Source organism: Carassius gibelio, chromosome B22 (genome assembly GCF_023724105.1).
Source record: "Carassius gibelio isolate Cgi1373 ecotype wild population from Czech Republic chromosome B22, carGib1.2-hapl.c, whole genome shotgun sequence".
Taxonomy (NCBI): Eukaryota; Metazoa; Chordata; class Actinopteri; order Cypriniformes; family Cyprinidae; genus Carassius; species Carassius gibelio.
The window spans coordinates 10,021,725-10,034,763 of record NC_068417.1 but is presented as its reverse complement, the minus strand read 5'-3'; the positions used below and the strand labels follow the sequence as shown (position 1 = coordinate 10,034,763).

General features: G+C 36.4%; 1 protein-coding gene across 23 annotated transcripts in view; it reads left to right on the top strand.

The window, feature by feature from the left end:
* LOC127987304 (uncharacterized) overlaps positions 1-13,039 on the top strand; it is a 232,118-nt gene that overhangs the window by 19,216 nt on the left and 199,863 nt on the right. For 5 of the 23 annotated variants that reach the window (XM_052589574.1, XM_052589577.1, XM_052589573.1 and 2 more), the window contains 3 exons: positions 11,695-11,728; positions 11,865-12,155; positions 12,245-12,948. The exons of 3 other annotated variants lie outside the window; for them this stretch is intronic. In XM_052589574.1, coding sequence (XP_052445534.1) covers positions 11,695-11,728; positions 11,865-12,155; positions 12,245-12,396 — 477 coding nt within the window. In that variant the 3' untranslated portion in view covers positions 12,397-12,948. Of the gene's footprint in view, positions 1-8,116; positions 8,220-8,308; positions 8,669-9,704; positions 9,848-9,968; positions 10,290-10,446; positions 10,753-11,003; positions 11,316-11,416; positions 11,729-11,864; positions 12,156-12,244; positions 13,004-13,039 lie in introns of those variants that run through there. 15 more of the 23 variants (XR_008161159.1, XR_008161158.1, XR_008161160.1 and 12 more) reach the window with 11 other exon arrangements.

The window sequence follows — 13,039 nt, the reverse complement described above, 5'->3', positions numbered from 1 at the left end:
CAACTTCAACCATACCCCATATTTTATTTAAAATTATTAGATTATTTCCTTCATTTTAATCGAAAAAAACAACAAAAAAACCTTTGATGTGATATGATTTGTGTAAAGAGACACTCTGTAAAAGAAAACTCCTGCATAGTTTCCACTGCGACATATTAATCGATAATCTTTTATGTCCAAAGAAAAAACAAACCTACTGGTTTGGACTGACACAAGGGGGAGTAAATGATGACCAAATATTTGTTTGTTTATGTATTTGTTTATTTAGACCTATCCCTTTAACCTTTTTCTTTGGACAGGTTATGATGACTGTAATGAAACACAAAGATCATGTCATATCACCAAGATTATTTTTTATTCATAGAAACAGGCGGAAATAATACAATAATAATAAATAAAAAATGATTTTACAAGAACTTCTGAGCTGGATTGTAATGGTACTTACAAGACATAACATCAAAAACTTTTAACTATAACATATTTGACATTTGATTCAAGTAAAAAAAAAAAAAAACAGGACTTTTTATGTGATATATCCTTATTAACTGAAACAAAATCTATCACAACGTTCATAACAAGATTTTTTGTTTACCTCTCAAGTCTAAAAGCCAAACGGCAATGAGACAAACTGTTCCTGTTTTGTCAAATCTAGTATTACAGTTTGAAAAAGTTTGTTCAGATGGACGATTCTCTTATGTTTTTATATTTCAGTAAACCTTCAGATTGTGTTAACTTTTTTACCGAAGCTGTGATTTGATTGGTTGAAGATAGTGGCGTTAAAACATACTTGGACACCTAAAACAAATTAAAATTTCACTTGATTAGAAAACACAATATCAAACCAAATTGTATCTGTGGACAAATGATTAACAATACTTTCTCAGAATAAACTTTTCTGAGATTTTGTATTTTACACTTTCTTTCAACAACTAATTATTCTCAAGGTAAATGGAAAATTACATTTTTAGTGAAGTCTTGAATACCAGAAACAGCATGTAATGATTATGAGTCCAATCAGTCCTGCAAACATGAAGGAAAAAACTAAAAAGAAAAAGAGAAACAGTACACAGATTACAGTAATAAATACTTTAAAGTGTAGCAAAGCATTGCTGATTCATATGTTTTCCTGTTGCCTTTAAATGAAGTAACATGTTCATGGATTTATGTATATCATAATATTTACTTACAAGTTTTTACAATATCACGAATTTGAAGAGATTTCTGTCCGATTTTCTTGGGAGGTGCTTGTTCTGAAATATTACAATAAGAGTAGTCTAAAATGTGTAATTAACTTTTACCATAAAAATCAAAAGCTTGTAACAGTGTGACACATGCTGCATACAGATTTGATCACAATCTGTTTGATGTACAGTATGAAGGACGTAGTGAACATTGGTGAACATCAATCAGGATGCAAGAATTGATCATTTTATCTTCTATAGTGTATCATACTTCACATCAGCCGACAGATTTGTCACTAAGCAACTGAAAAAAGTCTCTAAAGGGTTAGGGAAGTTGCTAAATCTAGCAAAAAAAAAAACTCACTAAATTGGCCGAACAAACAATATGTGTAGTCTGAAGCTGGCTTAACATGTACCTGTCTGCTGTTTGAAGCAGAGTATTTGTCCATTTTATCAGAAGTACTTTACAGGAGTTTTACACAGGAGGAAATGTAATGGATAGATTAGGCCATAATTTATGGATGTCAAAGCTTTACAGCTCTAGATTCTACGTTTGCACCTGGCCTCATAAATATTTTTATAGTTTAGCCAAAGACTTTATATGAAGATAAATGGTGCACTCCTATTATTTGTGAATGGGAGAAAGTGCAACCCCAATAGTAATAGTAAGTTTATTGGTTGGTCTAACATGAAAAACAAGATTTTGAATGCAAGGAACAAGTTTTACGAGATTGATGTTGATGTCAGATTTCATTAGTATTTTCAAATATGAAATTTAAGAGTTCAATCAAAAAGATCAAAAAGATAGGAGCTGCTTTTATGATGCCCAAGAGGCACTTCAGAGACAGCGCTTGTCTTAAATGGACTTTGGCTTAGCTGAGACATTTGTAATAATAAACATGGCCCAAGATTAGATAATGATTGATTTTCTATTGCATGAACCATTAAGGTCCCGAAACTAATTCAGAGATGACATTGTTTGTCCAGTAAATTAATTGATTACATGCAGAACAAAATTGAAACAAAAAGCATATACTGTTACAACCCTGCATTAATACTCTTCAGAATCAGTCAAACATTTCCTTGTATTCAACTGCAGCAATATTCTGATGCCTTCGCATTACAAGGAATTCCTGAAAAGTAATTTGTTTTCTTATTTTTATGAGTCTCGCTTGCTAACTTTCTGCGCAAGGGTGCCCTCTGGGATCAAGTATGAAAAAACGAATTACACATGAGAGTTTAATACTGGGTACTTTTCATTGAATGCATTATGTTTATCACCAGTGTTGGGGAAAGTTACTTTCAAAGTAATGCATTACAATATTGCATTACTCCCTAAAAAAGGAACTACTATGTTACTTTTTATGTAAAGTAATGCGTTACATTACTTTTGCGTTACTTACACGTTACTTTTTGCTTATTAGTATGGTTGAACTGGATCATCAAAGGTCAGCAGCAAATACATTAGTTAATAAAATTATATGAGATACATTTGTGTTATTTAACATGTTTAATTATTGCAGGTTTGTGTAATATTCTGAGTTTGCATTTCACTGATTTAATTCATTTTGATAAATACTAAATCAGTTTTTTTGCGTGTGGGATGAATTAATGCACATTCACATTTAGTGTAGAACTATATCATGTTGACAAAGCGCACACAGCGCCTCTGTACATCCGATTTCTCCCGATATGGGGACAGGAGAATTGTCAGTCAATAAATGGCAATACAAAAAAACTTTTTTGAAATAGTAACTCAGATATTTACTTGTAAATTGAAACGTAGAGCATTATTTTACTAGTTACTTTAAAAAAGTAATCTGGTTACATAAGTAGCGTTACTTGTAAAGTGTTACCCCGAACACTGGTTATCACAATATATTGCGACACTCCTAACTTTGTATTTAAATATCACGATTATCGTCAGTACTGGTATATTGTGACACCCCTGATATGATGTCATTAAAATCGTTGATCAAAGAGTTTTGTTTTCACTAACGTGTTTTGTTTATTCTGTGTCCTCAGCAGAAAAGCTGTGTACTTAATCAGAAAGGGTGCAATTCAACCGCAGTAAAATTTTGGTAGTAGTTCCACATTTCCTGAAAAGATGGATATGATTTATTTAAGAATTATCCATACTATAGTATTTGATAGGAGTCTAAATCATTTCAACACAGAGACTTCTCTTCTTTATTCCTGTTCAAAAGCATTTTAAATGTTTATTTTAGTTAACATTTTACAGTAGAAAATGGTACATCTGGAAAACTCGGTCTGGAATAGCAAATAAAAACAGTCTATCAAGTAAAACTGGGACAATTTCTTGGTATCTCGGATTTTGTTCTGCATATGGATTTCAGCTAAAAGCGTGCGCTCCTCTCCAAACATCCACTGTATTTTATCACCTTTCTGTATTTCAGTCTCACCAGTACGCAGAGCAACATTTTCTCCCTCTTTCACTGAAACTACTTTGACTTTATCTGTCTCGGCACCAAATGCATCTGGGGAACAAACAAAAACAGTTCTGAAATCATTCACTATGTGTCAGGTGTTGGCTCACTAAAACAAGTATCAGATCAAATCTTCAGGCAGGCATTTTATTAAGCAAAAACAAAACACTCAGGAGTACTCAGAACGAAGCAGGATAAAAACAAACCAAATACAGATGTAAGAACAGACAAAGAAAGACTGAAACTGTGGGCTAAAACCTGTTTTCAGTCAATGGTATGAGCTTTTGTTCTACAAATCATTGTCAATATTTGCCTTCCAAACAGGGGCGGATCTACCGGGGTTGCCTAAAAGAAAGCCGAACTCCCAAACTGATTCAAATGATTTGCGATCCCCAAACTGACTCAAATGGTTCGCGAACCCGCTTTGAACTCCCAAACTGACTCAAATTATTTGCGAACCCGTTACGAACTCCCGAACTGGACTCCTGGACTGTATGACTGGCTATTGGGGTTGGGACCACGTATGTCATGCCCACCGACAGACCAACAGCAGCCATGCATGAAAAAAATTCCCAACATGAATGAGTGGATCTCACAAAAGCATCCATGTTAATGGATTCCAGTTGCATTCCAGGAGCATTGCGTCTGCAGCAGTGCAGCGATCGTTTACGTACCAAGTAGCAGACTGTAAACGCGTCCTGTGTGAAAGCACATCGAGTCCGTGCTGCTTCTGCACCACATACATAACGCACACGGACTGCATACACACTGCAGATGGAGTATGTGCGAAACAGGCATGAGCAGAGCCATAGCTGGGGTCAGCGGGGACCCGGTGAAGGTGCTATTGTGCTAATTTTTGGTTTGACTGTTTAATCTACAAAGTAGTCAAGAGCAGTGAGTGATTTTCATTTTAATTTTCTTGGATTAACATTACAGCAGCCAGTAGCTAAATTAGGCGCTGTCACTTTAAGAGACGACGAACGCATCCAATATAATACACATCCAATTTTTTCCTCAACTGTTTACTTTCACTTAAGAAATAATTGACAGTTTTTTCGAGCATAATTTCCAAGGTGGATATTTTGACATATTTTGTGTGTATTTGTCGAAACTAGAGCAAAAATAAGCAAATTCGATGTTCAAGTGTCTTAATCAAAACACTTGAAAACTTTTGCGTCTCGAGACGCCTTTCTCTGCGTGATTCCTGAACACCAGAACACCGCGAGTACCGAATTGGGCTCTTTCACATCTTTTTGTTTGTTCAAAATGCGATTTGTATTTGTTCGTTCAGGTGCAAGAGGGACTTCAAGGAGAATTTCGCAGAAGAGAGCTCGGTTCAGTGTCGCTGTCCGTGATACGCGGCTCTCTCTCTCTCTCTCTCTCTCTCTCTCTCTCTCTCGTGCGCACCGAACACCAGTAACCAGCTACTCCGTTCAGCTTTTCCGTGTCTTGTGTTTGGATGCTTTAATGTTTAAATCGACAGCGGGAGGGCTTAACAACATGTGAAAAAGATAAGCTTTCGTGACGATGCGCAGCAGTGGCCCGTCAACTGTCCTGAGCATCTTTTTAGGCTGGCCTCAGCCAGTCGGTTATATAAAATATCAAGGTGAAAGTCATCATAGCTTGCTTAGTATAGACCCAGCTCCCAACCCAACTTTGAGAATAGATTAACAGCAATATTATTTTTTATCTTATGGCTACCCACTGCTCTGGGTGTGTGTTCACTGTGTGTGTGTGTGTGTGTGTGTGTGTGTTTGCACTTTGGATGGGTTAAATGCAGAGCACAAATTGTGAGTATGGGTCACCATACTTGGCTGTATGTCACGTCACTTCAAATTATTATAGATAAAAAAAGACTTAGATATGGTCTTGACCCAAATACATCTTTCGTAGAAAAATAACGACAGTGGTCCTAAACCATAACCCTGAGGGACGCCCCAAAGAAACACATGAATTATGACTTAGACATGTTCTTGATTGCTATTGTGAGATTCACCCAAATGCCTTTCTTTTAGATCAAGAATGAAAGCAATCAAAATCAGCAAAAAAAGAGAAATTATATACAAGTGCTATAACAAGTCTCAGTTAGCTTAAACACAGTACACGTTAGCAAGTTATTTTTTATTATATAATAAATAAAAACAAAACGGATAGAATAGAAAAGGTACAGAGCAAGCTAGTGTTAGAGGTCTTTTTTGCTTTTGTTATTTGCTTGACTTCAACTTCGTTCACTGCTTTTGTGTTGTGCCTTGCATCTGTCAGACTGTTTGCTGATTTTCTGAACTTTGCCTTTCCCTGGTTTTGAAATGAAGCATCAGCAAAACCCTATTGATTTTCCCTATACAAAAGAGGATGGACGAATGAGCGTAAACTGTGCTTGAGGTTAGGGGTGGATTCGCACACAACAAGATAAATATCACACTAAATATCTCAGTGTTTTAAACATTTCAAAGGTTGCCATTGTGGGCTTTTCAGTGAACCAATGAAGAAAATGTTTCTCAAGTTACTTTTGTTGTTTTTGTGGCATCTGATTGGTGAGTAAAAAAAAAAGAGTTGTTTCTCTTTTGCTACATGACTACTTAGATTAGTCACATCAATTTAGTATTCACAAAAAACTCAAGTTATGTGACATGCTTTTAAAAACGACACAGATATTTAGTAGCTATTCAGCTGTGTTTTTCTGAAATATGATGACTAATTCTTCAGTGTTGGCTAATTTCCATCTCGTGAAGCCCTAGTTTAGACACTCGGACCTGTATTTTTAGAGCAGAAATGTGATGAAACTTTTGGTCAGAGAGGACATATACTGTCATGGAGCTGAGTGCAGTCCAGTGTTTTACATGCACTTCTTCAAATCAGCAGAAAGCACAGAGACCAATATTGAAAATAATCATCATCTATCACTGATGCAACCTTCCTGAAATGAAATCGTCTCTAAATGTTCTCATCTGAAGTATATGTTTTCTGTGTATGATGTTGTGTGGAGCTCAAATCAACTTTTATTCCAAATCACAAACATACAATTATTAAGACACATACCGGCTTGCTTCCGTTGTGTCCCACAGGTGTGTTCGGTTTTAAAGTGAGCATCTCAGTGAACGAGGGAGAGTCGATCACTCTTAACTCTGGTCTCACTGAAATACAGACAGATGATGACATAGTGTGGACGTTTGGAAATGACAGGTCTACCATAGCTATAATCAACAGAGTGACCAAAAGTATACTTGATAATCCTGATATGAGATTCAGAGCCAGACTGAAGCTGGATCACCAGACTGGATCTCTGACCATCACCAAAAGCAGAATATTAGACTCTGGACTTTATGAAGTGACCGTCACCAACAGCAGCGATTTAGAGATTAAATACAATTCGATTTCGATGTTTCTGTCTACGGTGAGTCACAATTAAACTTATTTGTGCTACTAATACACATTTAGGGCAATGCAAAGACTTTTTACACTAACAAGAAAGTTTTCCTTCTTTATAACAATGACCACAAGGGAATTTTGGTTTCTCAGTTCATGAATATCACACACATAAAATAACAGTCAGATTCATCAATGTTTCACATTCACTTTTCACTTCCACTTCATCCGTTTTATTTCATATGGCGATGCCTCACTGAGTCTCAGTAAATGCATGAAAAAGAAATACTGTTACTCACTGTTCATTTATCCTCACATGTGCTTACATGATTAAACTTATTTCAGTGAAGGCTTTAATTATTGTATAACTATATACTGTGACAAACTCTGTGCACTACAGAAAGAATTGTTGAGACCGATACAAAGAAGTCAGCGATGGAGGGAGATTCGGTCACTCTACACAGTGGTCGTACTTATCTGAATGATGACTGGATTCAGTGGTGGTTTATAAATAAAGACAATTTAATAGCTGAAATCAATATACCAGAGAGCAGATTCTCTGTGTATGATGATGTTCTTGATGGGAGATTCAGAGACAGACTGAAGCTGGACGATCAAACTGGATCTCTGACCATCACAAACACCACAACTCAACACACTGGAGAATATGAACTAGAGTACAACACTTGGAGCAGGCCTTCTTTTCATCTCAATGTCTACAGTGAGTTAATGATCATTTTCTTGTGTTCTATTAATTATTGCTGATAATAGAAACACATCATATTTAGTTGTTGTTTTATTCTTTTTTTTCTTTACAATTATTCCACCTAAATTTGTTTAACTTTCTACCATATATCAGATGTTGTGAAATGCTCTGCTTGAACATCTTCATTCATCCGTATTTCTCTTTATTCTCTCATGTTTTCAGCTCGTCTGCCTGTTCCTGTCATCAGCAGAAACTCTTCACAATGTTCTTCGTCATCATCTTCCTCATCAAATTGTTCATTGGTGTGTTCAGTGGTGAATGTGAGTCATGTGACTCTCTCCTGGTACAAAGGAAACAGTTTATTGTCCAGCATCAGTGTGTCTGATCTCAGCATCAGTCTCTCTCTACCTCTGGAGGTGGAATATCAGGATAAAAACAGCTACAGCTGTGTGATCAACAATCCCATCACAAACCAGACCACACATCTGGACATCAGCAAACTCTGTCAACCATGTTCAGGTACAGCAGAGCTGATATTAGTTGATGTTGGTGCTGATATTAATGTTTATTGACAGAGCTGATCTCAGTTTGATGTTTTTATTCCTCAGATTTGGTGAAGCTGTGATCCGATTGGTCCTCTTTGCTCGGGTGGGCGTGGCTACTGTCCTTGTTTGTGACATCAGATCCAGGACTGAATAATATTAAGCACATATGATAGTGTGATTTCAGTGATTGACATTTAAATAATTGAATCTCCATTTATTTATAATGGCTTTATATATTCACCTCCTGGTATCAATGTTAATTTCCACTCTAAAAGATGATTTCAAAAACGCTTGATTGCTTGTTAAACCTGTTGTGATCAGATTTTTTCACAGCTAATGTGGTGTGACGTTTGATGCATACTATACGTGATTCTTTTGTGATGTGATGCCAGTTTAATATACCACAGAATGCTAATAACTGAACATCATCTCAGTCTGTGAATGTTTCTCCTTTCAGCAGTGCATCCGTCAAATGTCTCAGGTAATCAAATGTGATTTTTTCAAAATGAACAATTACATTTACAGTTTACTTAATGTTTTCATTCATTTACACTCATTGTACAACACAAGAAAACATTATAAATGTGATTCACTGGTTTTTGAGTCAAATGGACTTTGCAGTGGTTTTCCTGTCTTTTATCTGTACAGTAACGTGGTTTGATCTGTTAGATAGATAAACAGCTTCTGCTGCATGTTTGTGTGTGTGTTAATAGTTTGTGGGTGAAGCGGTTTTTCCCTTCTAGTACGATAACCTAGTGCATGTGCATGCTTTCACTGCGTGATTTAACCTATTATCAGTGGCATTTAAATCACCCTGAAATGACTTTGTCATATTAAATATAATATTGTATATTTAAACATATATAAAACTTTTGTATTTATATCATTTGATAAGGAATATCATGCGAGCGAACAGTGCTGTTTTCTCGAATATCAGCATGATTGCAAATGTGATATTGCTTTTATGCAACAGGAAGTTAACATCTTCGTATCAGTTCACAGTGAATCCAGTGAACTCCATCTCTGCTGTGAGTTTAACATGCATTTGGGATACGCAACATGTGCCAGTTACACATTATTTCCATATTAGCGTAATTTCCAGCATTTTTCTGGAAACAGGTCAGTGTCAAGTCAGTGCAAAGATATACTCTGACTCTGAAATACTTTGTTCAAGTTGGACACTGAAAATGTGTTGGAGCTCTTAATTTTGGACCGCCAAAGTGGGAACCACTGTAGTCTTAGCGCTAGTTTGATAAACCGTTTGTAAGCTTTATAAACACTGAACACGTGCAAACACGCTTTTGGCTGAGCTAGAGTGTCCTTGTGTAACTTAGCCACTCTTCTGCTATTAATCTTCAATCAGGCCCAGAATTAATGTGAAAATGTAAGATCAGCAAAAGCTCGTTGATTTTAAGGAGCGATAAAGGAGATGGACATGTGAGCGGAAACACTGACTGAGGTCACATCCAGATACATATCAAAGCTTAGTTGTAAATGTTTTCAGACATTTTAAGCATCACTGTTGTGGGTTTTTCAGAGAACCGACGAAGAACATGTTTCTCAGATTAGTCTTGTTCTGTTTGTGTTTCTGGCGTCTGGATGGTGAGTTTGAAATGTGTTTTTACGGCTTCAGTTCTGGTTAATTATTAAAAGTACTTTAGTAACGCTTCATTAAATCAAGATCAAGTGATTTTAAAGCTTTAATCTGTGATAAACTCTCCAGGTGAGTTGGGTGATATTCTGACACCAGTGTCCGTGATGGAGGGAGATTCATTCACTCTAAACTCTGGTCTTACTGAAATAACGGATGATAGTCTGATTCTGTGGGTGTGTTATCATGAAAACACTTTACTAGCTGAAATCAATAAACGGGCCGACAGCATCTCTGTATATGAAGATGTTCTTGATGGGACATTCAGAGACAGACTGAAGCTGGACGATCAAACTGGATCTCTGACCATCATGAACATCACAACTAAAGATACTGGATTTTATCAACTACACATCAACTGTATGAAGAAGTTTTTCTTTCTCACTGTCTATGGTGAGTTATATAATTGTTTCAAATGTTTTATTGTTTAATCGTCACAAAGATACAAGTATTCATCCACACGCCATTTTGCTTCTGCTGTTTTATGATATTATTTGTTTCGAATGTAAGCTTTTGTTTACTAAAACCCTGTTTGTGTTTGTTCTTCAAGTGTTTGGTGATGAAATGAAGTCAGTGTCAGTGACGGAGGGAGATTCAGTCACTCTGAACTCTGGTCTTACTCAAATAAGAGAAGATGATGGTCTGATTCAGTGGTTGTTTGAAACTGCTATAATAGCTTTAATCAGCGAAGTGACTAAAGTCTACACTAATAACGAAGGGAAATTCAGCAACAGACTGAAGCTGGATCATGAAACTGGATCTCTGACCATCACGGACATCAAAATGAAACATTCTGGACGTTATAAACTTCAGATCAACAGTGTGGTCAAGAGTTTCATTCTCACTGTCAATGGTGGTGAATATGTGTTTTACCCGTTTGATTTTTTATTAGAGTCGATATCCTCGGTCTGCCACACTGAGCAGTTGTGCTTGTCTTCCTTTCTGTCTTTCTCCCATTTCACTTCATTTCTACTCTTTATACCATTCTGTATAAATGAAAACAAAAATGCAAACAAATAAGTAATAAAATTAAAAATAGCAAACTATTTCAGTAAATCATATTAGAGTTATTTAAAGATCATAATCTGTTTTGTGTTTGTTTTCCAGGCGTTGCAGATACACTGATGCCAGTGTCAGTGATGGAGGGAGGTTCAGTCACTCTAAACGCTGGTCTTACCGGAAAACAAAAAGATCACTTGTTTCTTTGGATATTTGGAAATAAAAACACCATATTAGCGGATGTGTGGTTTGACACATTCTCTGTGTATGATGATGTTCTTGATGGGAGATTCAGAAACAGACTGAAGCTGGACAATCAAACTGGATCTCTGACCATCACAGACACCAGAACTCAACATGCTGGAGAATATGAACTACATACCCCACGTATGATGATAATGTTCACTCTTAATGTCTATGGTGGGTTAAATCTCTGGATTAGATACACCTATTTTATGTTTTAATCCCACAGCATTGAGATTATTAATCCACACCCCATGTTGTTTCTGTTTGTTCTTCAGGTGTTACAGATGCAGTGAAGTCAGTGTCAGTGTTGGAGGGGGATTCAGTCACTCTAAACTCTGATATTACTGGATTAGAGGAAGATGTGTTTCAGTGGGTGTTCATAAACTCTTTAATATCTCATATCAATGTAAAGGCTGACCACATTACTATATTTGATTATAATGATGGGAGATTCAGAGACAGACTGAAGCTGGACAAAAAAACTGGATCTCTGACCATCGCAGACATCAGAATTGCACACTCTGGACTTTATGAACTGCAGTCCTACAGCGAGACCAAATACTGGAAATTCAGTCTTACAGTCTATGGTGAGTCAAATTTGTTACAGCTTTATTATTTCTTTTAATGAGTAAAGCATTTGTGAAATTGCAGAAATCGTTGTTGTTTATTCCTTATTGTCTTTATTAATACCCTTATTTATCTTTATTCTCTGATGTTTTCAAGCTAGTCCACCTGTACCTGTCATTAGCAGAGACTGTTCTTCATCATCAGTATCGTCAAAGACCAAATGTTCATTTCTGTGCTCAATGGTGAATGTGGGTCATGTGACTCTCTCCTGGTACAAAGGAAACAGTTTATTGTCCAGCATCAGTGTGTCTGATCTCAGCATCAGTCTCTCTCTACCTCTGGAGGTGGAATATCAGGATAAAAACAGCTACAGCTGTGTGATCAACAATCCCATCAGAAACCAGACCACACATCTGGACATCACTCAACTCTGTCAACCATGTCCAGGTACAGCAGAGCTGATATTAGTTGATGTTGGTGCTGATATTAGCGGTTATTCACTGAGGTGAACTCAGTTTGATGTTTTTATTCCTCAGACTCTGAACACTGTTGTGGTTCTACTAAAGCTGTGGTCCGATTGGTGGTAACTGCTCTGGTGGGCGTGGCTGCTGTGGCTGCTGTTGTTCTTCTGGTTTATGACATCAGATCTGGAAGAGCTGAACAAGATCGAGCACGTTTTCTCACATAAGAAACCTAGATCATGATGTAATTTCTAATATTACCATTTTAAACATTTATTAATCTTAAATGACTTTTTATATTAATCTGCTGGTATTGATTGACAGCTCATTTCCCCATTAGAAGATGATTTGAGAACAAACAGCAACACATTCTCACATTAATGCTCAAAATATTGAAAAATACTGAAAATTACCAAGATTGCTTTGCTCACACTTAATATAACATGCTTTTTTATATGTACAATTGAATCTCTCATATTTGATAAGACAGTGATGCTCCTCTACTGGCTGAACACATGAAAGCAGATGAAAACCTATCTCTCTTTGCCATTTGCAGGGTGAGACATATTTTTTTTTAATCCACTTCGAACAGTTTTATTGATTATAGCCTCTTTCTCTAAGATCTCACTTTACTATACTATTAACCGTTTTCCATATGTATATCAATAAAATCCATTATCATTCAGACCTTAAAGCCTCATTGATTTATTACATTTGGAATACTAACTTTATTTATAAAAGATTTTTGAAAAACCCCCCAATCAAACCTTTGTTGAATTGGCATGAGAAAAGTGTCGGGTCTCGGGGCTAATCACCTGCATTTTGGGGTTGTGAATATGTGTCTGTCTGTTTGATTTGAGTTTCCCCCTG